The following is a 23,134-nucleotide window of genomic DNA, read 5'->3' as shown; positions in this document are numbered from 1 at the left end:
CTTGACCCACTAAAGGCATACATCCTGGTGGTAGTACAAACAAAGAGTTCAATTATAACAAGATGGATTGGGTAAGTGGGTTAAAGGTTATGAGCAATGAACAGAGACAACACTCGAGTGAAAACAACCATGGAGGAGATGGCCTTTTCTGCTCCCCCTTTTGCAGCTTTTGGTGACGCAGAAGGGCAGAGGGAGAAAAAAAAAAAAAAAAGTCCACCCACTAAACCACCAGCACCTATTGGCCGTTTTAGCTCTTTCTAAAGAGTAAAAGACGGCAATTTAGCTCGATAATCCCTAAACATGAAAGTAAGACCCATGCCGACTGCCTCAATTGCGACAGAATAACCAATAAACCCACGGTAAGGTCGCAAGCTTTAACACGACGGTGCTACTCTAGTCTGGGCCCGAATAACAACCGCCTGTCACTTCCTAGCAATCCGCCATCCTCAGCTGGAACTGCTAATATGGCCTGATCCAACACGTTGCGGCATGCAACGGGATGGAAAAACGTCACATCTAGGCTAGCCAGCTAATTTCTAACAAATGCCAAACTCCACAATATGTGCCTAAACGACCGAATATGAGTTACATTTCGCTGGATTACAGCTCGCTAGTCCGAATAACATACACAGTAACAGCTAAGTATAAAAGTAATCGTCTCAATGACCTTGTGTGGACAAACAGAACCGGACAGATTAGCATCTTGCTACCGCTAAAGTCGTAAACAGCCAATACCCCCCGGGCGTTTCCAACTCTTATATGTAGATTAATTCACTGCGACACTGTAATTACGCCACAAGTTAGCTCAACTAGTTAGCACATAAGTCGTTTTTAATTATTCAGATGTTATCATATGTACGTGGCTTGGGGTCTGATCACAAAGTTCGCGGAAAGTGAGCACAATGTCGTGTTATTCTCGTACACTGAGACAGGCATACAAAGCTCCATCCCAAAAATGTCATTTTAAGTGTTTCGTGGGTTCATTTTAACAAGTACACACTCAATAGAAACTCACTTAAGGCTTGTTATGAACCGGTGTGGTGGCAAGAAAAAAATCGGCACCCATGTGATCAGCGAATAATGACGTTATTTCAATAAAATCTTATTTCATAGAATTGGGGCGCATCGCTCGCTTCCCTTTAACACCGGGTGTAGTGGCAGACATTACATTGAAGAGACAAAAGCGGAGTTTGGCATAACCGATTTGTAAGTGACGCAAAGACCCATCCTTCATCATTACTTATTATACGAGCTGTGCTAATCGAGGTCAAAATAAATTGTCCTTGATTAGCAATAACTGAATTTGTTCTCTTCATACACACATAACGGACAGATAACGTTGTCAGAGCTAACGGCACGAGGACAGAACAACAAAGACGCCAAGTAAGACGCTCGGAGGCTCGTGTTCAATTCTGTTAAACTGCCACGTCTTTCGCTAATGTTTAACACAACAATTTCACACAAGGGCTGTGTCTCCGGTACGCTGGGACATGTTTCACCGAGTTGTTTATTTAGACCGTTAACAATGTAACTAGGCCGTTGGCAATGCTAAGTTGCTAATAGCGGCTACAGTTAGCTAGTTAGCTAGCTAGATAGCATGCTGCTGGATATAGTCCGTGTGTGTGGTGATTTATGGTGAGGAAAAATACGCCTGCCTCCACCCAGGCCCGAGCTCTGCGTATGACTTAGCGCTGGATAAACCCTTCACTTCTAAAGTCCCACTGGATAAGACAGAGAAAATGTCTTACTGGCACGTTACAAACAAATGTTTCAACTGTTATATGAAATGGGGAAAAAGTATTAATAAAAACTCACCCCAACAGCTTTCAGCACTGTCACCAGCGCCGCTAGAAGCAGCACGGCACATTACGTAGTGATTAGGGAGGCGGCTACCGCGATATTTGACAACGTTAGGCTAACCAAAGAGCCTATAGGAAGGAGTGGCCACAACCGAGCAATTGCTGGTGAGTAACCTCGAACGTGGTCTCGCAATGATCCATGGGAGACTTGGAATACAGTAGCGTACAATAATGGCAATGTTTTCAATTACTGGCTGTTTGGGCTCAAAAGCAGATAGAGTCATACGACAGTTTCACAGGAAATACAGTCATCAGCATGTCCTTCACAAGTTCCAGTCAACTGAACTCAACCCGTGTCCTCCATTTAATTCCTTAACAGTTCCAATTACAGTATTTTCAACAATAATGCTACTATCTCCTACAGAACGAGGACTACAGAAATAGCTGAACATAGTAGAAAAAGTACTGCCAGAACTGGGTCCTGGCAGTCAATACAAAAAAAAAAAAAAAAAATTTTCTTTTTTTTCAAAAACATTCTGGATGTCATGAAAACAATTACCACTCCACCATTAGTAATCAACTAATTGTAGTATGAATCAATATAATTTACACTTACACTTCATTTCGTCTACAATCTAATATGATACAAAAGCTTTTCCATAAATGCTGCATTTAGAAATATAATAATGTTAAGTTTTGATTGTCACTGTCAGAGAGGTATTAATTTAACTACATATTTATTATTGAGGTTGTAGTTTGTAGTGGTGTTATATTGAGAGGTGTTCCTAATATTTTGTGCAATCCATTTACATATTGGAGAAAGCAAGAATTTTAAAAACACTCTAGTACAACACCACCACCGACTGTGACCTAAATAATAAACAAAAGTAGAGTTATAACCTCAAGTATCAAGAAAAACTTTATTAAAATGATAAGCTTTCTGAAAGTAGAATTCATAGCAGAGCTCTGGATCAAACTGAATTTGAACACCTAAAACTGCTGCGTGAAGACAACTGTTGCAAAAGTTTTAAATAATTTTGCAGATAAATGTCAGTCAGCAATGTCTGCTACATTAGCATTTGACTCTTAGCATCTAATAAACATTAATTCGGCAGTTATCGGAAATTATTTTAGAATTCATACATTTGAGTCTTCTGCGCAGGTAGTAAATACAGGTGCACCATGTGTTCACTTGGTAACTTTTGTTTAAGTAGAAATTGAAAAAACTTTCTATATGACATTTGTTCAGTGTTGCGGTAAGGACTCAGAAGTGTGGGACAGACCATTTAGATGAAAAAAATCATCATCATATTTATAAAATCTTTTATGAATCTTAATTTAAATGAAACCGTTTTTTAAAATTGTAATTGAATTAACTTTTTATGTATGTCAACATTGAAACCACAATTGTGGGACACGAACAACAATGTTGTGATGAATATTGATCTTCGTGTTGTTTTATATTGTGTTCTTGGCTAAATTGCATTTTGTTGCTTTGGCAACATTGTTTTTGAAAGTTTCATGCCAATAAAGCACCTTTGAATTAGACATTTTGAATTTGTCTTTCTTCTGGAAATAATTGCACATTTAAAGAAAAACATTTTCCTTAATTTCCTTTCGTTTTAATGTCCTCGACTCTTACAAATTCACCTAGATTTTCATCCCCTTTTGTACAGCTGTTTTGCTTTCCTTTTTTTTTTTTTTTTTTTTTTTTTTTTTTTTTAGAATCATAGACTGTCATTACTAATTAATAACACTAAATCAATCAATATATACAGTTGCTACCTCACAAACTTACATAAAATCAGAACTCTCCGGTGGATGGCGGTGTCCATTTGGTTTACGATACTCGATTTACACCAGTGAAGAAGAACATACGGAAGTGACGTTATCGTTCAGTCTCACGAAAACGATAGACTTGACAACAAAATAGAGTGTTTGGTTTTTTTATTTGTATGTACTCCTCTTATTTTTTCTACAGACAGATATTTCCGAAGGCCCACAATAGTACGCACATGTTGCTTTAAGGGCATAGGAGCTGCCTCGGCTAGCTAAGGCTAGATAGTCAACGTAAGCTAACATTGCGGAGTGTTTTCACCTCGCTGGTAGAGAGAAGTAGCTTGTTTACGTTACACACAGGAGTTGGCAGTCTCCGGTAAATGGCCTGCACTTTAGAGAAAGTGTTGGGCGATGCTCGGACCCTTCTCGAGAGGCTGAAAGAGCACGACACGGCCGCCGAGGGACTGATTGAACAGTCCGGGGCCCTCAGCCAGAGAGTGCAGAGCATGAGAGAGGTGGGAAATGCCCTTCCAGACAAGGTAAGGACGAGTGTAATGACGGTTACAAACAAATTTCAGTCACGTACATAGGCATTTAATGCTGCACTGCTCAACTGCACACATACATGGTGGAACAGGATATAGTTGAGCCCTCAATTCTGAGGAAAAATGTAACCCACTGCCCCTTTACTGCTCCCTCCGTTCAGCACATAGAAGATACTTCAGAGATTCAGGAGCTGACCAAATACAAGCCTCATGTCCTTCTGACTCAGGAAAACACTCAAATCAAGGAACTACAGCAGGAGAACAAAGGTAAAAAAAATAAACCCACTCTGTTCTGTTGATTGTAAGGCTGGTGTTTTATATTTCTGGTTATTCAATTCAATTGAATTCAAACATAACTACAAGACAAGTGGACACATTACAGTCTGTATAGATAAATAAAAACAAACAATAAATGGAATGAGAAACGGAGGTATAAAAGCAGTGTGAGTACATGTATTCAGTAATATTGCACTTAGGTTAATTGCACAGATAATAATGCACGCGTACAGGACATGGGTTATGTACTTATTATAGCCTGATATTCAACAGTTTAGTGCTCTGATGGCAGATAAAAAGCTTGTTACGAAACTGGAAGTGCCAGTTTTTAAGGAACTGTATCACCTTCCAGAGGGCAGCAGCGTGAAAAGGTGGTATATTTCTGGTAACCCTCTTCATGACTGTCTCGGCAGAGCTATGGTTGTCTCTTGAAGAACACCAGTACGCGCTGGAGCTGATCATGGGTCGATACCGCAAGCAGATGCTTCAGCTAATGATGGCGAAGAAGGAGCTGGACACCAAACCTGTGCTCAGCCTCCATGAGGACCATGCAAAAGTACACTGGCTTTTAGCGTTTGCTCAGTCATTCACAGGACAGTATTACAAAGCTATAGATGTTAAGTGTTATAAATACATTGATTTTGTGAAATGTCCTGCTTTCTTCATTCTCCAGGAAGTGCAGAGCCAGGTGGAGCGGATATGCGAGATGGGCCAGGTGATGAGGAGAGCAGTGCAGGTGGATGATCAGCACTACTGCTCTATTCGAGAGAGGCTCGCTCAGCTAGAGGTGAGCACAGTACAACCAAAAACAACTGTAAATGTTTATCTGAGTGAACCTGTGCTTCTTTATTACCATATAAATATACCGTAATTTACTATTTTGTGTTAATACAAAACAAATTATATGATGGCACTTTATGTATATGTATAAAACTTATAGATGTGTTCATTTGGATATGGTATAAACACTATATGCCTTTTCTTAAACATATTTTAGCCTTAACTTCTGTGTGTTTCCTTCACTTTTTTATCTCTTTTATACTGCAGCTGTTTTTTCTTCACTCACATATTTATTTATGTTATCTTATATATGGTATGTATTATATACATATATAATGCATTTTATTTTCTATATTCAGAGTCAGACAAATTTCTGTCCATTTTACTCAAGAGTTGGTTCACCTACACAATAACAACAACAATATATTTTTTCATTTAGCAGTTTTGGTTTTATTTGCCCAGGTTTTGTGACGTCCATCTCTTAAGATATGTACTGCCACCCAAACAAGGTTAAACAAAATCACATTTGTGCCACTCACTGCATTGAAAAATCTTCTTTTTTTTTGGTAGAAAATAGTTCCAATGATAACTGTACAAAGTAACGTCTCTAGATTATCCATATAACAGACACTGTTTTTGGAAGTCGATGATCCTGTTTAGTTTGTTTAATTTTCTGAGTTGTATGGGTGCTTGGACACCTCTGGTTAATTTTACATTTTTGTAATTTTTCAGTGCTGTAAATGTAATTCCATTGACTATGGAATGGGAAGGGGGAATCCCAAAGACAGATTTATCAAAACCTGCACTAATAAAACCTAAACTGTCTGCATGGCTAGATATCACTAGCCGCTCAGCTGCCCCCTTTAACACTCAATATTACACATGAACACTATTTTCCTTAAATGCACGGTTATCCTGTCACGTTCAGATTGAGAACAAAGAGCTGCGAGACCTCCTGGTCATCAGCAAGAGCTCTGTGAAGACAGCGAGAGAAGAAACCGATCAGCCAGCAACAGTAGCACAAGAACAGTCCCCTCAGCCAGGGTCCGACGAGTGAACAGAGCAGCTTCAGTGTGAACTGTGAATGGGGAATCAAGTCCTTCAGGACCAGGATACAGGGTTGATGATCTCTTCACCTGTGATCACCGCATTAGTTTTTCTACATAAGATGGAATGCAGTCAGACCACAGCATCTTTTTTTTTTTTTTTTTTTTTTTTTTTTTTTTTGTAGTGAAGGCCACTTTAACACAATATTTTGGCTATCAGTAGCATTTACCTGTGGGTGTATCTGGATGGTAGCTGTTGTAAGCTTTCATATGTACAGCATACGTATGTTCACACACACATACGTACTGGAGTAAATGCAGTAAAAGCAAAGGGGATTAATTTTGTTTTGGCCAAAGATGCATTTACTCGTCAAGGACACAGTTTCTACCTCTTTGTTGCCCCTTTGCTGTTCACTCACACTCACAATGTGTAAAATGCTCATGACCCCCACCCCCCACCCTCCACACCCCCAACTATGAGTTCACTCAAAATCATATTAAGAAGCCAACTCGTAGGTTGCACCATTTTAAGAAGCTGTGCTTGATAATCACTCTGCCAACATGACGACTTATGGCTGTTTCACACAGTTTGCCTGCTGAGGAGTGACGGTGGATCATTTATATGTGGTTGTCTCATTTTATGAATTTGATACGTTTGTCAGTCTGTTTGTAGAATTCATATATAACATGACTTCCATGTTTAGTACTTTGATTCTAGTTGTCAGATTTGGATGTAATCAAATGTTCCAGCTGTTGTTATTTAATGGTAACAATTTCAAAATATGCCAACTTTTTGTGTAATGGATATCAAATGTTTGCACACTGTATGTTCCCAGAAATTGTATATTGTCATCTCAGGAAATTGGTGTTAATAAGGTGAACATGCTGTATTGACTTCATGACAGTGTATTGATTTGTGTCAAACAAAATTTCATTCAGAAACTTTAAAATAAATTTGCAATAAAAAAACATGAATGTTTTTTCTGCCAAAACAAATCAGAGCACTTTATAAGGAACACCTGTACACCTTCTTATCCAATCAGCCAATCATGTGTATCAAAAGTAGTCTCAAACTGATCTCAAACACCACAATGACCTCAGTGTATTTTTTATTTTTTTCAAAATTCTTCATTATTCGTAACATTTTCCATTTCATCTTAATAAAAACTATTAAACATTGAAAATGGAGGAAATGTAACTTCTGAAATAACATACATAGTAAAATTATATGGACAATACAGAAATAAATAAATGCAAAGATAAGGATAATTAAACAAAAATATTCCAAGTATTTCCAAAAGGACAAGAGCTCAGTGTACTTCAGTTGCGGAAACCTGCAGCAATGATATGGAGGTGAATTAGTTTTTGGTTCATTCAAGCCTTTTACCGCACGATGGCGACATTAAGCCGCGTTGGCTATAACGCATCGCGAGGTTTGCAGGAGTGACTTAGTGCTGCGTTCCAGGTTCCAAGAAAAGGCATAACCGAGCTTTCGTCTTTTTTTCATTTTTTTTTTCAGGTGTTTTTCTTTTCTTATATATATATATTTTTTTTATTATTAACGACATCAAGCAGAATAAGTAACATCTTCTAAACCGGCATCACAAAACCCTCTGCACTTCGTCACTTGGTTGTTCCTCTGTGTTGAAAAATGTAAAAATCTATATTTCCGACAGCACGTGAAAGCAGCATCAGAGTTACGTTTGACACCTCTAGCCTGACACAAGCTAATGTTCAGCATGTCTGAAAAGGAGCTGGGGAAAAAGTGGGACCGATGCCTGGCAGACGGTGCCATTAAACTCGGTAAATACCCCGATTCTTCCACATTTTACGACAGTGTCTTGTCCCAGAATAAGGAAAAACTAAGCAGCAATTTTTTTTACTGTAGTCCACTACTGTCATTGACTGGGAGGCTAACTAGCTAGCCACAAAGGGCTTGTAAAGGACAACTGTACGACCAGCCAGATATCTATGGCTTAATTAACTGCGACTGGTATAATTTTTTATGTGTCATTAAACATGGGTGCTGTTGCTTTAACGTTATACTGATTCACATTTACGTCTCCCTTAGATTTTATAATTTTAAGGAACCTTAGAGGAAACACCATTCAGAAAAATTTTAATTTGATGCTTTTTGCTTATTGACACCTTTTGCATTATTTAATTAAAATGTTTATGAGACAGTTGTGCCCACAACTGAATTCAGCATATGTACATAACACCAGCAAATATTTTAATACTATGTAAATTTGACATTGTCTCGTCTTAGAGCTCAACAGTTTTCTGTTAAGAACATATCTAGACATAAATGGCGGCAGTGAGCTGGTTAAAGTTAATTTAACTTATTAAAATAAGGCGTTGCTTGATGAATAACTGGTATTATAGACCAGTGAATTCTGCATTATCGCAAAAAGTCTGCAGTCATGCACGTAGGCTACTGCCAATAATGAAAGCACTCAAAATAACTAGATATTTGAATGGAGTACTGCATCATCTACTACATTAAGACATGTGCTCTTGAAACTGTTAGAGGACTTAACATCTAATTATTATTATTATTATCATGTACTATGGCTACATGAAAAATATACAATACATTAAAATAAATGTACATAAGTCAGAGACAGCATGAGAGCATATTCCTACAATATAAAGTAAAAATAAACAAATAGCAAATTAATTAATTAATTAATCATCTGTTATATTTTCTCCTCTTTTTTTCAGGCACTGGACTGGGGCTGGGAATCGTGTTTTCTGTTCTGTTCTTTAAACGTAAGTAGTTTCAGTGAATTGTTGCTGTAGTGCATCTTGAATGTTTAATTTGGCTCCGAGGGCCTCGACAAGAGGAGCAGAGCTGGGAGTGATGCTCTGTTTGCTACTTTACTAGCAGTTAAAAAGGCTTTTTCATTTCATTATTTTTTTATAACTGGACACACAATTCAATGAGAATTTATTATTAGGAGTATTGAGCGCTTTTGTTTGTAAGACGAAAGCAGAAAAAGAAATGTGAATATTACAGTTAGATATAGAAAAAAAATATGATACACAGGCTAGAGTGTGAAAAGGATTTCACACACCATGTCTGGTTTGTTTTAAATCACATCGTGAAGTGCGTCTTTGTATATTTTAGTGTGTAAGGAGATATAAAGTTACCTGTTTGATTTGTAGGGCACACATGGCCAATTTCATTCGGCTCAGGAGCGGGACTTGGTATGGCATATGCCAACTGTCAGAATGACCTAAGGTCACATTATCTGCTGCACAGAGGCGAAAAGGTTAGTTTGTGCAATGAAATACATATGGATCTTAAAACAAGTTACAGAAATAATTCCTTATTTCTAATTCAAAATAACAACCATGTGTTGTTGTTTATGTAAATCAAGATGTGTGTAACCGACTTCTGTTTTCTTTAACAGGATTAATATCTGCAAGTCAACGAGGGACTGTTTTTTTTTTTTCTAATTTTTTTTTGTTTGTTTTTTGTTTTTGTTTTTGTTTTGTTTTGTTTTGTTTTTGTCTGTGCGAGAGTCACCATTTGCACTGTTCTACAGTTAGATTAATATCTCCCTGTCGATCCATCCATCCCTAGTATGACTCTGTACGATTTGTATGTGCCTAATCAGGACAGTACAGTCTGGGTTTATTTAATAAAATAATCATATCAACAAAAACGATGCCATGGTCATTAATGTTTCCTCACAATTCATAAAAACAGTACAAAAAAAAAAAAACAAGAAGTATGTGATGAACTACGACAGCCAGATCATAACTCATGCAGTCCAAGTGGTATTGGTGATCCTTGAAAGTCAACTGTCAATGCAGCTTTGAAAAGGCGTGTTTTCCGTTTATTTGTGAACGCGAGTGGGAGCGATTCTCTGAAATGTGTCAGGGAGGAAGGAGGAGGCAGCGATGCAAACGCTGTCCCATAAGGTGGTGGGCTCGGTGTGGGTGAGAGGGTGGGGGTCAGAGGGTTGGCAGCAGCCGATGTGATGTGGCAGATGACTGGGGCGCAGCGATGGTGGAGATTAGTCATGAGGGCAAATGAAAATTGAGAGCGTTGCGTATTATGTTTAGTATTTGACAATGTTATTGAAACGCTGGAGTGCACTGGACTTTACCCTCGCGAATGATGTTGTCTCATGTTTAATATTCAAGTGCTCCTGTCGGGGAATGAATAATCATTGTTGTCATGTCATCTGGTTGTTTAGCTTCAGAATGAAGTAGGAGCAAGGTGAAGGTACTTTGTTTTCTGATTGTTGAGCAGGACATGTGAGTTTTACTTTACCCTTTATCTACTATTGACAAACTTTGTGGCACCAAAATGTTCCTTATCTTTGGCTTTTAAAAATTTTTTCATGTTTCATTGTTTGGAAACTGAGATACAGTGGATCAATTAGGCTTTCTTTGACACTGACAAAAAAAAAAAGAGTAATATATGTATTCAGACCCTTTACTCTGATGCACCTAAATCATGACGACTGGTGCAGCCAAGATCTCACAAGCTGTATAGACATCATTTGTGTTTAATGAAGGTGGAAGGTGGTTTGAGATGAAATACACCTGTGTCTGTTGTCAATAACTACATCTTGAAGTTAGACAAGGAAAAAATAAAACATTTTCCAGACAAATCCAACCAAGGTTACTGAATAAAAGGAAGGATACAAGAACATTTCTGAGGCATGACTATCACTCAGAAGAGAGGAGAAGTAGAAAAGATTAATTATAACTAGAGTGATTCAATATTGTAGATCATTAAGTCAGAGAGGGTGAACATATATATAGATCATAGATTTAACTTTAAAGAAAAATCATTCACATCAAATCTTTATCATGCATAATAAAAAATAAAAAAATGCTGTAATAGTTGTACCTCAGTAGTTAAAAATACCACGAGCAAACACAGAGAAAGACCACCCACACCAGTTCCTATGATGCAGAATGAGCATTTCTTGGCTGTGATTGTGCATGGTTATGCATTAACAGCTCAATGCTTTGACACGCTCCTTCTCAGTAGGTGTGCGCTCAGGCTGGGAGGTACGCTGGAGTGGCCGACACAGGGATTAGCAGGAGCGAGCGGTATAAAGGCAGCGTTACAAGGACCACGGTACCTGTAGAGCTCTTATGAACAGAGCCTGGCTTACAAATGACTGCCGCACAGTTTTGTGTTGCTTTCTGCTCCCAGCGTGCGGTTTCCCTGAATAAAAGGACTTGTGAAAAGCAGCAGAGCACCAGCTCAGCAAAGGATCTGCAGAAGCTGTACAATGCCACTTCTAAGAGGTGAGGAATAATTCTTTGGTGGATTTGGTCCTTGTCTTCTTCATCTTCAGTAGTTCCTCTCGCCGGCACTGCCCTCATATGCCTAGTCAAGGCTCATCTCTCTGTGTGCCCTCCTCCAGTGACTGTCATCACTGTGACATGCTGCTTCGAAAACCCTCTGTCAGCCGTCGAATGGCTCATTCTGGCTCTTAGCTGTGGATGAGGCAGGGACATGGAGAGATGAATGAAACTCTCCTGGTGGCGGTGGGAGTAAGCCTCGGGGCACCCGGACGTATTCCCTGCCAAAGGAAGATGGAGATGTTTATTCATGGAGAACAGTCCGACTGACTTTGACTGGGAGAGGATTGGATGGCTTCTCAACACACGACCTCTTTGACTTCCTTTTGTTCAACGATGTTCCTGAAGTGAGAGTTTTTGCCCGGGAGGTTAACGCTTTAACATTTAGAGGTGGCTAAACAGAAACCTCAGGAGCCAGCCGATTGATCGCTGGGAACCTGGCACCATGGCTGACTCTCACTTGTCTAGCTCCGTAGGAAGCTACAACGGCAGCTTTCCCACCACCAGTGCTTGGAATATCACCGGCAGCGGCCCGTGGTTGTTGGCCTTCATGCTGACTGTCATCATCCTCATGACAGTCTGTGGCAACATGTTGCTCATCGCGCTGGTGTTCGCCCATCGCTCTTTGCGTTGTACCTCAAACTGCTTCTTGGTGTCTCTGTTCCTGTCCGACCTGATGGTGGCACTGGTGGTGATGCCACCGGCCATGCTCAACGTGCTGTGCGGGGCCTGGGTGTTGTGGCCTGCCTTTTGCCCCATTTGGCTTTGCTTCGACGTCATGTGCTGCAGCGCGTCCATCCTCAACCTGTGTGTGATCAGCCTGGACCGATACCTCTTCATCATCTCACCGCTGCGCTACAAGCAGAGGATGACCCCACCTCGGGCGTTACTCCTCGTGGGAGCCGCTTGGGGGTTGGCAGCCCTGGCCTCGTTTCTGCCCATTGAGATGAAATGGCACAGCTTAGGCCTCGGGAGTGGACACCCGTCCATTCCTGGGGTCAGCGGTAGCAACATCAGTTCCTACTCTGACACACTGCACCCAGCGTCCTACTTTCAAGTGTCACCATCAGGAGGCCTTTCCTTCCAGTGCCGCCTGCGGGTCACCTTGCCCTTTGCCTTCGTGGCATCTGTGCTCACCTTCTTTTTGCCCTCCAGCGCCATTTGCTTCACCTATTGCCGGATCCTTCTGGCAGCACGGAGGCAGGCGAAGAGGGTAGCAGCACTGAGCCACCCACCGCACCCACATCCCTCTCTCGGGGAACCTTCCCGGCCCCCTTCACCTGGGATTGCGGCAGCACAAGCTCAGCAGGACGGAGATGACTGCAGGTACCAGGAGCCTCCTGTGTCACAAAATGTACCGGTAAGAAAGAAACAGTGAAACAAACCAGAAGGGGCAGTTATACTCTCCAGGATGCTTAGTGTATGAGGGCCGACCAGCACATGAACAAGAACAGGGCCATTTCTAAGTGAAAGTTTAACTGCAACACCTGATGAAAAGCAGTGATGTTAAAATAGTACACTGACCCTTAAATGGAGCCGATCTTAATGAGCGTAAAGAGGGAAAAGGTTGATTCCTGGAGTGGAAAAGGGTAGCAGGAAAATCAGAACCAAATTATAGTTGTCCATCTAATGTGAGAGTTCTCCTTGACATTTTTAAGGTTTTACATAATACAGTTCATTCTACATCTCATGCCTTTCCCTTTAAATGGCAATTATACTGTTGAAATCCTCTCTCAAGTTCAATATCTTGTAAGTGCAGCAATTATAAACCTGGAGATGGTTATTTTAATGATTATAGGCCACGGTATGAATTTTTTGCAGTCAAATTAGCATACTTTAAAAAAAAATCCTTCTAGGATCTAAGTTTTGAGTATATACCCACTTTTTGCACAAGTGTCCTGATGTGCTTTTACCTAGTTTGGAAGTATATTGGAAGTACGACTGACTCAGGTTTTCACACATGAGGAATTTGCCTTGGTGTTTTGGTGTCTGATAATAAACATTTTAAGTAGAAATATATAAAGAAAGATAAAGTAAGTATTGTGAGTCAAGCTTGACAATAAAATATAAAAAAGTATTATTTAAAATATGTAAGTATATGTGGTAAATGTCATTAAACATGAAACTACTGAGCAAGGATGGAAACAAATAGAGGGAATGTGTGTATATTGTTTATAGGTGTGTGTATTATTCATTATCAGCCTCTTACAAAAGAATTAGTCGGATGCACTCTGAGAAATGTTTTACTCTTCGTTCGTCTTAACACAAAAATGTAGAAAAGAAGAGACTCAGGAAAAAGGAAGAGGTGTAAAAACCTGCCCAGAAACCATGGTGAGAAAAGTACAGACAGTGTCAGATGTGATGTGCTGCAAGGATCACAGCCACAAAGTCTGTCACATTTCTGTGCAGTAAAAGAGCACACACACACACACACACACAAACACACACATACACTAGAAAAGAAAGTTAAATTAAGTCTCAAAGAATAAGCTCAAAGAATTGAGTGAATTTTAACCCTTTAACCTTCAATTTTCCCATTAAAAATGGTTTAAATCACCTTATTCCTCATTGTCTCACACTCATATCTTGTGTCAGCTTGTTTCAACTCTTCACTGCAGCTATAACCTGAGTGCAAACCTTTTACAGCTGCACTATTTCATTAAATGGAAATATCCTAGATGTGGGTGTCAGTAATGATTGGCTGCACAGCATGAGTTGGCTGGCCCGACGGTCAATGTGGTTTAAGGGTCTCGTAACATTGATATTTTTGAGAAAGGGGAAAGAAAAATAATCGTTTTTCTTTTGTGTTTTTTTTTTTCTTCTTAAAATAGTGACACTGTGATTGTTCAAGTCACATGTTGCAGTCAGTAGATAGATCTGACACATTCCTTTTTTTTAAATTGTGGAATAGCGTGACAGAAAGTAATGATTAAAATATATAAATATATATATATATAGATACAGATAATAATAATGAATAAAATAAACAACAGAAAATAAAAAAATAGACATAGAAGAAATTATAATGATAGTATAAAAGCTGACAGGAAACATGGGAATATAGAGGGAAGCACAAAGGCCACCACATCCTATATGTTGATATGTGGTATGCATCATAACCATTTGGCTACCATTAAATATTTGTATTTGATAACATTTTTATGTGAATAGTTTTGGGAATTTGGGGAAATACATTTGGCTCTCTTGCTAAGAGTTAGATAAGAAGATTGATACCGCACAGCTTGTTAGCTTAGCATTAAGAATGGAAACAAGGGGAAACTGCTAGCCAAAGAGTTTGATTTTACAGCCATGAAATAGTACTAGCACGCAACTGTCTTCACCAAACTTATCATTTTTAACATTTTGTTTTTATTTATTTTTATTTATTTATTTATTTATTTTTTTTACAGTATAACATGTTAATCAGCTTTAAAGGTGCTAGCTGTTGTATTTTTTTTGTTAGTGTTGATCAGAGCCAGGCTAGCTGTTTCCCTGTGCTTACAATCTTTGTGCTAAATTAAGCTAGTAGCCTGCTAGCCGCTAGCTGCAGCTTCATATTTAGTGAACAAAAATGAGAGTGGGGTTGATCTTTTAATCTAATGCTCAGCAAGAAAGCAAATATGCATATTTCCCAAAATAATAAACTATTCTTTCAGCTAAATTAATTAACTTGATAAAAACTTAATCTTTATGCAAACCGTTAATCAAATGCACAGAGGTATTCAGAATAAATTAAAATAATCTAATTTGCATGTCATAGAGGACATAAAGAGGTACCCAGAGTGTTAAGGAGAGATTCACATTTGTAATTCTTTTAAATACAATCAATTATAATTCTTCTTGTTCTCTACTGTCCACAGCCGTCAGTGAACAGTGAGCGCCGCCTGGCTCACAGGCAGGGTCGCAGGGCACTGAAGGCCAGTCTGACACTGGGAGTTCTCCTGGGACTCTTCTTCAGCGCTTGGCTGCCCTTTTTCATCACCAACATGGCTCAGGTCAGTCGAGGCACCGACACACTAACTCCATCACAGATGTTACACAGAGGTGTACTGGAAAAAATACAGGTAACATGACATTAGTGTCCCTCTGATATATGAAACAAATCTATTCAGTTTTGCCTTTGCCTTTATTCACACTCATGTTCTGTCTTCACCATTTAGGGCCTACAACAATTTCCCTCCCCATTTCACAAGTCAGTCTTTGTTCATATATCTCTGATTCAGAGGTTTTTTTCTCACAAATTCCTATGTGTGACGGCACAAAAACGGTGTGAAATAAATGCAAAAGAGAGAAAGAAAGAAAAAAAAACACTTGGATACAGATCTATGTTTTATTGGCCAGCCTTGGCGTCACAGCTTTGCCAAGCCATCCGACGAGGAACTATATTGGCGTTTCAGCTTCATGTGGCTGACTCATTCCAAAGCCCAGAAAACAACCTGGAGAAGTACCATTTATAATTTATATTCTTTTGTTGTTAATTTTAATTTGACTAGATTGAGCACACGCACTCGTTGCTAAAAAAAAAACCAAAAAAACATGGAAACAGTTCCATCTAAATTGGTAATGACACTTGTCCTGTTTTTCAAGCTTTCAATGATCCAGTCATTTTGATTTCCCATCTGTGCCCTCTCGCTTCTCCCCTGCTTAACATAGAGCACAGAGACTTGACTGTGTCTGCTCTCTCTTTCCTTTTCACACTCAATGTGGTGTGTGAAAGTCACCCCCCTCCTTTCTGTCCTATTCCCACCGCCTCCCTGTCTCATCTTGGTAGTATTGGAAGCTCTCCTTTAACAGCTGTCACCTCCTTCCCTGTCCCTCTCTAAACCTGGTTGTTATGTTCAAGATCAGAAAAAAGTGATGGGCAGTCCAAGTGATTAAAGAGAAAAAAATCCGTCTTCTCTTTTTTGTAAAGATTTCAAAACTCAGTTGTGGGATGGGGATTTGGAACAGGGAAAGTACATTCATAAATGTTCAACATTTGCCAAAAAGAAATAAATGTTCCCAAAAAGGAAAAATAAACGCATCAATAGGTAATAAATAAATCTTATATCATATTATATTACATTATTATAAAATCTCTGCAGGGTGCCTTGAAAAAAATTTTTTTCTTTATCTAATTTATTTTCTTTATTTCTGTAATTAATTATTTTTACATTTTAACCACAAAATTAACTGATTGTTGATTTCACGGTCTTCACTCAGGCAGTGTGCGAGTGCATCCCTCTTGCCCTCTTCGACGCCATCACCTGGTTGGGCTACTGCAACAGCACAATGAACCCAATCATCTACCCGCTCTTCATGAGAGACTTCAAGCGAGCTTTGGGGAAGCTGTTGCCCTGCTGTTCCTCGCAGTCGCCCAGACGACCCTCGCCGGCGCTGTCGCTCTCTCTGCGCAACTCAGGAGAGCCTAACATTGCTAGCAGCCCCACCTCTCCCTTGGCCTCCGACCCCACCCACCCTCCTGCCACCGCCACTGATGCCGTCAACCTGCTTGACGCTGAGCATGCTGGGATTGAGCTGCCTATGCTTTTGCCCAATCAGGTCGACAACCTGGATTGAACAGAAGTTAAAAAAATAAAATAAAGGTCAGTTAATGTGTTGTGTGAAGGGTTATGGTGGAAGAATGATTCAAGACAAGTATTGAGACTCAATTTAGTTCATTATTAACATTTAGGTTTAAGATAAAAAAAAAGATAAAAATTTAAATAAATTTTCATAGTCACAGAAAAACGTCTAAAACTGAATACGCTCCATCCCATCTGGAATAGCGTGTTCCTCTCCATCTATGAAATGTTGGAAAACCACTAGGGGAGTATTATTAAAACAAAACAGTCAGGGTTAAGGCTGTGTCCAGTTATCAGAGCCAGTACACTATGTAAGCAATGTAAACACTTTACGTAAGCTCTAAAGTGAGCAGCACTTCACATTAGCACAGGTGGAGGACAGACAGGAAAGGCCTTGAAGAAGACATATTCACTGAGTTGCCCGCAGGCCTTATGGAAATCCAATTGCTGCGATAATATCCATAGCAACCAAGCCGACGGATGAAAATTAGATGAGATATCACCTGTTTTGTGGCACCTGCTGAATCCTACAAAACACAAGCAATATGTACAGGTATTTGATCTCACATTGAGTTTAGAAAATAAATTACGACACTATTTAAAGTTCGTAAAAAAAAAAAAAAACTGCTCTAAATTGTTACTGAATTAATACATAAGTCTAAAAATACCCGTAAGTGGTTAATTCTGGGGGCTTTTCACTTGAAGCTGCCGTATGTCAGTGTGTTGTGAATGTAAAAAATATTTTCTGGGTTTGATGCAGAGGAAAACTTGAGGAGATGAGAAGGAGGCAGCTGGTCCTGTAACATGCTCTTTACACATTCGGCCGCCTTTGTTCGTGCGTGTGCTCCGTAGTCCAGTGTGTATCATCCCAGCTCCATGATATGTGTTCATTATCGGGGTCGGCCTCCTCCGCACCGTCACACTGGGCCTTAAAAGCAGACGCTGTGTCGTCATTTGTGTCCTTGTCCTCGGACGTAGGTGGTGAATTGTTCGTGACTGCAATTTGATTCTCCGCTCCTGTATCATTCAAAGAGTCCAGCAGGTCTGAAATATCAGGGATGTCCCAGCCGTCCCCCGTCTCCTCGTTCTCTTCCGCCTCCTTCAAGTGTCCACTGTTTTCTGTACAAGTCTCAGCCCTCTCAGCTGGGTTTTGTGTCTCACTGGGAGCTTGGTCAGCGACGTCCGCTGTCCCCTTTGTAACTGTTACAGGCTGAGGAAGAGTGAAGGAGGCTCCTGGGACTTCTTTGGTGGGAACCCCTACTGCCACCAAGATGGTGTCCATCTGACGCATGTAGTCCAAGTGACCTTTCACCTGGGGAGCAGAAACACGGCTTTACTGTCTGACTAAAAAAACATATTTCTGTAAATTACAGTGTAAAATCTTTTTGTAACTTTAGGTTATTATAATACTATTATTATTTTTTTTTGTACAGTAAGTTTTACTATTCCCCAAGTTTATACTGTTTGGTGCTTCACACATGTCAAGTATGTTTTTACTGTCCTTTTTTAATGTTCAGTCGTGTGAAATGTTTAAACCTCTGATGCTTTACCTGGTTCAACAAAACATCTACCATGATAAATACTCAGTGTCAAGTTTGTGGACTCATGTTGATTTGAAGGGTGACAGTCAGGCATTGCTGTGAGCTGAAACAGACCAGCAGGGGCCTTACTTTAAATTTTTTATTTTCTATTATTTCTATTATCTTTTAATCTTATTTAAACAACATACCTGTCTATTTTAAAGTGCTATTAAAATCATGTATTTAATAACTGCATCAAAAAAAAAAAAATATTATATCATTTTAATAACATTTATTATCAACAGTTTTTTTAATATATAATATATATATATATATATATATATATAATATAATAATTACTAAAATACACATTTCTTCCACAAAAACATCAAGGTGGGTGTTTGTTTAAAGCTGCACTAACCAATGTTTTTACATGAACAATAGGTGAAAGGATTATGTTTATAGAGGAGGGTTATTCATGGTGAGACCAGACTCTGTAGTTCCTTCTAGCTCTATAGTGTTTTGGCGTCTTACAGCTCGTTGTTTTGGTTTTATGCTCATGCAACTTCACTGCTTTAAATAATTTCTCGCCGCTCCCATAAATCTTGTTTCCAGAAGCAGCTGCTGACAGTGAGAAATCTCGAATAAACCCAGGGTAAGCTACCTGCCCAGCATCGGACAGCAGAGAGTTAGCAGCTAATGGAGTCAATGGAGACAAAAACAGAGCTACACAGAGTGAATATTGGGTTTCCGACTCCAAATGAACACTAATTTTACTCTGTGTCTGCCGGATGTGTAAATAGGCAACAGTTTGCCATCATAATGTTAGCCGTAACAACTCCTCAGTAATAATTCCTCAGTGTTGTGTAAAATAGAAATTAATTAAAACTTATTAAGGGAAATGGTAAGATTACAAAAACAGTTGAGAATAAGAGAATGATTTGACAAAGATTATTACTGCCTACTTCCCACATCCTACCTGAAGGAGGTTTTGTTGTTTGTTTGACGGCAGGATTATTATCCCATTAAATCTGTTGCTGATCCAGTTAAAAGGACGGATCCAGGAATGTTTATCTTAAAAAATGGGCTACGTCTACTCACTGGAGGCTACAGTGAGTCGATATCGGAAAGTGATGAGACGAGTCGAGGTTAGCTGGTTAGCACGCTAACTTCCGTAGAAGAAAAGACATGATAGAGACGAGGTGTTTCTTTCCACCTCTGTTCAGTTCGATGCTGAACTTGCAACACGTCTTCTAGACCAGTGAGTAAACAGCTGTGAATGCTAACGCTGACTATGTAGCTTACTTATAAATAGCTCCTTTAACATTGCAAGATAGGGCAGTTTTTTGACATTGATATTAGTCAATTTGTCAGGAAATAATGTTTGGATCTTGATGTAAAAAAATCAGATATATATATTTATGGTGTTGAGATTTATGAGTTTGTGCAATTTGGTGCAGATCCAGACAATAATCTGGATTTCAAACACGTGTAGGTTAGTTTGGCCTTGGTGGAGGTATGTGCTCTGAGTACTTTTCGGTTGTGGAGCGCAGCCTGTTCCAAGAGAAAGCACAGCTAACTTTTACCAATGGAAAGTATCATTTCAGAGAAAAAACATCTCTGACTTACTTATTTGTCTAAACTTTTATAACCGAAGGACAGAGCAGCTGCAGATGTATTATAGTTTTGTGTGTCAGTAATGTTTTATCTAGGACTGTGTGAGCTTTGTTCCCTCTTATTAAAAGTAGTCAAAGACCACCTTGTATTATGTCAGAGACTTTAATCCAGCAAACAAATGTGGCACTGAACACAAACCGAACCTTGAGCAGTGTCAGTTTAAGACGACTGCTGCATGTGGGTTTTCTGAAAATGTGAAAACCTTGAGATAGATGTGAAACAACCTTCAGCTCATACAGCATACACCTGAAAATGTATTCATTAAGGAAACTTTCCTAATTTAAATAAGAGCTGTGACTCACCACAGAGGAAAGATCCACATTGATTATGCGTCGATCCTGGACGTTGATTGGCTGTAGCCCAGCAACAGACAGTTGTGCCGCTGAACTCCGGTACAAGAACCCCAGGAGCCAATCTCCTCTGATAGGGAGATAATTCAGAGATAATACAGAGGAGTCATTTATTCCTGTCAGTACCGTAGTTTCCAAATCTACTGCAGACAGGGCTGTAAACTAACGGTCGCCACTCGCCAAATGCGACTAAAATATTCCCCTGGCGACTTAATTTTGGAGGGCTACATGCCATGGGGCAGGTAAGTGTTTGTCACAATATAGCAAAACATTGCTGCGATAAAATGCCTAGACATTTTTGGAGGTGCACGTTGACGGACGCAGAGGCTCTGTGTCGGGGGTTTACGTCGACGCAGAGGCTCTGCGTCGTGACGGCGTCGACTTGACGCAGTAGTATAAATCATCACCACCAGCCCGCGCAGTGTTGTTCCGGCGCAGCAATGTGGAGGCACATACACGGTGTGAGTGACCCAAAAAGAAAGAGTATAGAGGAGAAAGCAGCGCACCAATTTATTTGTGGTTGGCAATAAAACGATGAAACTCGAGACCATCCGAGAGCACGAAGGAAGAAAAATGTCACGCTGTTTGCAAATCAGTGTCTCTTCACTCAACCTGCCGTGACTGCTCTGACGTCTTTATCAGAAGAGACCAAAGATCATGCACTGATCCACTTTGCTCTGTTCTATTTTTTTTTTTATTTTCCTTGAATTTTGTTATTATCTTTTGTTATCAGAACAGGAGGTTAACTGGTACTGGCACTGCCCATGTTCGCAATGTTTTGAATATTCAAAATATTAAAAATGTATTTTGAATAATATTTTGGTCTCTTTCCTAATATATATATCGCTATATAATACTGTTATCTCAATGAAAAGTACTGAAACAGATGTATATGTAACAAAAAGAGGCAATTTTACTCATTACTTGGCCGGTAAAAAATTTACTTGGCCGGTAGATTTTTTCATCTACCGGTCCCCTTGGCAGGTGAGCCAAAAAGTTAGTTTACAGCCCTGACTGCAGACAAACCCCCTCACTGCAATATACAATGTAATATACAATGACTAAACAATGAGTACATAAAAAAGCATTTAGTTTAAAAATGTCAACATTTTACAGCATTAACTGAGTTTTACCTGCAGTATCCGTTTACTATTTTTCCAGCCACTACCCTGGTCATTCTCTCCCAGGCCTTTTCCGAGCCGTCCACTGGGGCCCCCAGCAGGACCACATCCTCCACCATCCCTTCACTACCTGTTCATCAAATCAATGTAGAATGTAAAAACCTCTGGAAAATTAAAAACTGAATTACATTACAGTTTGATCCCAAAGGGTAAACCATATTCAAATTGTTTTAGGGCCATCAACATGAAAATTTTACTCTGCTTCTCCCAGGATTTAGTAGAAAACATGATGATTTGTTTATCAGTGTGGCCTTTAAAATCATGACTTCAGCTCAGGGATATCTCAAAAAGTATAAACGCATTTTAAAAAATTTAAATGATTCCAGCATTTTGTCAGTCAGTATTAGGAAAAAAGTGTTCATACCTTGGTCATTGGCAAGCTCCTGCAGACAGTAGTAGATAACTCTTGCCCCAAGACTGAAACCTATAAGGCTGACGGGGCGCTTCCCCTTCACATACAGGAAGAAAGGAAGGAAGGAAGGAAGGAAGGAAGGAAGGAAGGAAGGAAGAAGGAAGGAAGGAAGGAAGAAAAAAGGAAAAAAGAAAGATGCACAACTCTGAAGTAACTGTCATCCTCCTGATGTCAGAAATGTCACTTATTAATATACAACTACCCCTTTTACAGTGACAGCTGACACAGTGCTGTCGTACACTACAGTAAAGTGTGTGATAACAACGGATGTAGATGTAGAACCATACCTGCTGTCTACTTCTCAACACCTGTGCCAGATGTTTCCCCACCTCAGCGGAGCGGTTCAGACAAACACACCATGGGTTGTCGATGACGCTGGCTGCCGCCAGCAAAGACGCAGGCCATGTCAGAGCCGCCACGATGCCTGCCCGGAGTGACAATAATCAATACAACAGAAGGACATTGGCTTGATGAGATCATCGCGATTGTTAAACTAAAATCAACTCTTCACAGGCAGGAGATTTGGTTCCAAACGCTCCTGTATCAAAACACAGGTCAACTGAACAAAGACCATGCGATTCCTGCGTGAGCATCCTCCTACCTGAGAGCACTGTGTACTTGAGAGCCTCCTGAGCCACGATGCTGACCAGCCCGTCCAACAGAGAAGCCATGGCCGAGCCCAGATCCCGGAGGAACCGGGACTCCCACACCAGGCAGTACTGCTCCCCGCACTCTCCCAGGCTGCACCACGGGGCCTGGAACGAACCTGGAAGACAGCACTTGTGTTTTTATGTAAGGTAGCCTGAACGGATAAGCGGTACTTGTATGTGAAACTTGTCATTGAGTGTATGTTTTAGTGGTGGTGGTGGTG

At 39.9% G+C, this 23,134-nt stretch overlaps 4 protein-coding genes across 4 annotated transcripts in view; 3 read left to right on the top strand and 1 right to left on the bottom strand.

Moving 5' to 3' along the window:
- Positions 1-3,662: 3,662 nt before the first annotated feature.
- Positions 3,663-6,695, top strand: sike1 (suppressor of IKBKE 1). The gene is made up of 5 exons (XM_023401272.2): positions 3,663-4,117; positions 4,285-4,390; positions 4,813-4,955; positions 5,073-5,186; positions 6,108-6,695. The coding sequence occupies exons 1-5, from the start codon at positions 3,959-3,961 to the stop codon at positions 6,234-6,236; spliced, it is 651 nt and encodes a 216-aa protein (XP_023257040.1). The 5' UTR covers positions 3,663-3,958; the 3' UTR covers positions 6,237-6,695.
- Positions 6,696-7,901: 1,206 nt separating this feature from the next.
- micos10 (mitochondrial contact site and cristae organizing system subunit 10) lies at positions 7,902-9,896 on the top strand. Its single transcript, XM_023401296.2, has 4 exons — positions 7,902-8,028; positions 8,950-8,997; positions 9,394-9,500; positions 9,642-9,896. Exons 1-4 carry the CDS (start codon positions 7,956-7,958, stop codon positions 9,645-9,647), a joined length of 234 nt encoding a protein of 77 aa, XP_023257064.1. The 5' UTR covers positions 7,902-7,955; the 3' UTR covers positions 9,648-9,896.
- Positions 9,897-12,004: 2,108 nt separating this feature from the next.
- Positions 12,005-17,143, top strand: htr6 (5-hydroxytryptamine (serotonin) receptor 6). Its single transcript, XM_023401298.2, has 3 exons — positions 12,005-12,919; positions 15,420-15,554; positions 16,762-17,143. The coding sequence occupies exons 1-3, from the start codon at positions 12,005-12,007 to the stop codon at positions 17,116-17,118; spliced, it is 1,407 nt and encodes a 468-aa protein (XP_023257066.1). The 3' UTR covers positions 17,119-17,143.
- Positions 17,144-17,199: 56 nt separating this feature from the next.
- The window catches only part of tmco4 (transmembrane and coiled-coil domains 4), a 10,143-nt gene continuing 4,208 nt past the window's right edge, over positions 17,200-23,134 (bottom strand). Inside the window, exons 9-14 of the mRNA XM_023401297.2 lie at positions 22,865-23,029; positions 22,551-22,687; positions 22,216-22,300; positions 21,804-21,921; positions 20,623-20,740; positions 17,200-18,435 (exon numbers count right to left, since the gene is read on the bottom strand). Coding sequence (XP_023257065.1) covers positions 17,935-18,435; positions 20,623-20,740; positions 21,804-21,921; positions 22,216-22,300; positions 22,551-22,687; positions 22,865-23,029 — 1,124 coding nt within the window. The 3' untranslated portion in view covers positions 17,200-17,934. The remainder of the gene's footprint in view (positions 18,436-20,622; positions 20,741-21,803; positions 21,922-22,215; positions 22,301-22,550; positions 22,688-22,864; positions 23,030-23,134) is intronic.

This window comes from Seriola lalandi, unplaced genomic scaffold (assembly GCF_002814215.2).
Source record: "Seriola lalandi dorsalis isolate HSWRI2012SDOR001 ecotype SW California unplaced genomic scaffold, Sedor1 jcf7180002053574, whole genome shotgun sequence".
NCBI classification, from domain to species: Eukaryota; Metazoa; Chordata; class Actinopteri; order Carangiformes; family Carangidae; genus Seriola; species Seriola lalandi.
The sequence above is the reverse complement of the archived record's forward strand: the minus strand, read 5'-3'. Positions and strand labels throughout refer to the sequence as shown.

Excerpts from the sequence above, each read along its gene's own strand:
- sike1 (XM_023401272.2), top strand. The coding sequence starts at position 3,959 with ATGGCCTGCACTTTAGAGAAAGTGTTGGGCGATGCTCGGACCCTTCTC. Across the intron at positions 4,391-4,812 it reads ACTACAGCAGGAGAACAAAG|AGCTATGGTTGTCTCTTGAA; the intron begins GTAAAAAAAATA and ends CTGTCTCGGCAG. Across the intron at positions 4,956-5,072 it reads TCCATGAGGACCATGCAAAA|GAAGTGCAGAGCCAGGTGGA; the intron begins GTACACTGGCTT and ends TTCATTCTCCAG.
- micos10 (XM_023401296.2), top strand. The coding sequence starts at position 7,956 with ATGTTCAGCATGTCTGAAAAGGAGCTGGGGAAAAAGTGGGACCGATGC. Across the intron at positions 8,029-8,949 it reads AGACGGTGCCATTAAACTCG|GCACTGGACTGGGGCTGGGA; the intron begins GTAAATACCCCG and ends TCTTTTTTTCAG. Across the intron at positions 8,998-9,393 it reads TTCTGTTCTGTTCTTTAAAC|GGCACACATGGCCAATTTCA; the intron begins GTAAGTAGTTTC and ends TTTGATTTGTAG.
- htr6 (XM_023401298.2), top strand. The coding sequence starts at position 12,005 with ATGGCTGACTCTCACTTGTCTAGCTCCGTAGGAAGCTACAACGGCAGC. Across the intron at positions 12,920-15,419 it reads CTGTGTCACAAAATGTACCG|CCGTCAGTGAACAGTGAGCG; the intron begins GTAAGAAAGAAA and ends TACTGTCCACAG. Across the intron at positions 15,555-16,761 it reads TCATCACCAACATGGCTCAG|GCAGTGTGCGAGTGCATCCC; the intron begins GTCAGTCGAGGC and ends GTCTTCACTCAG.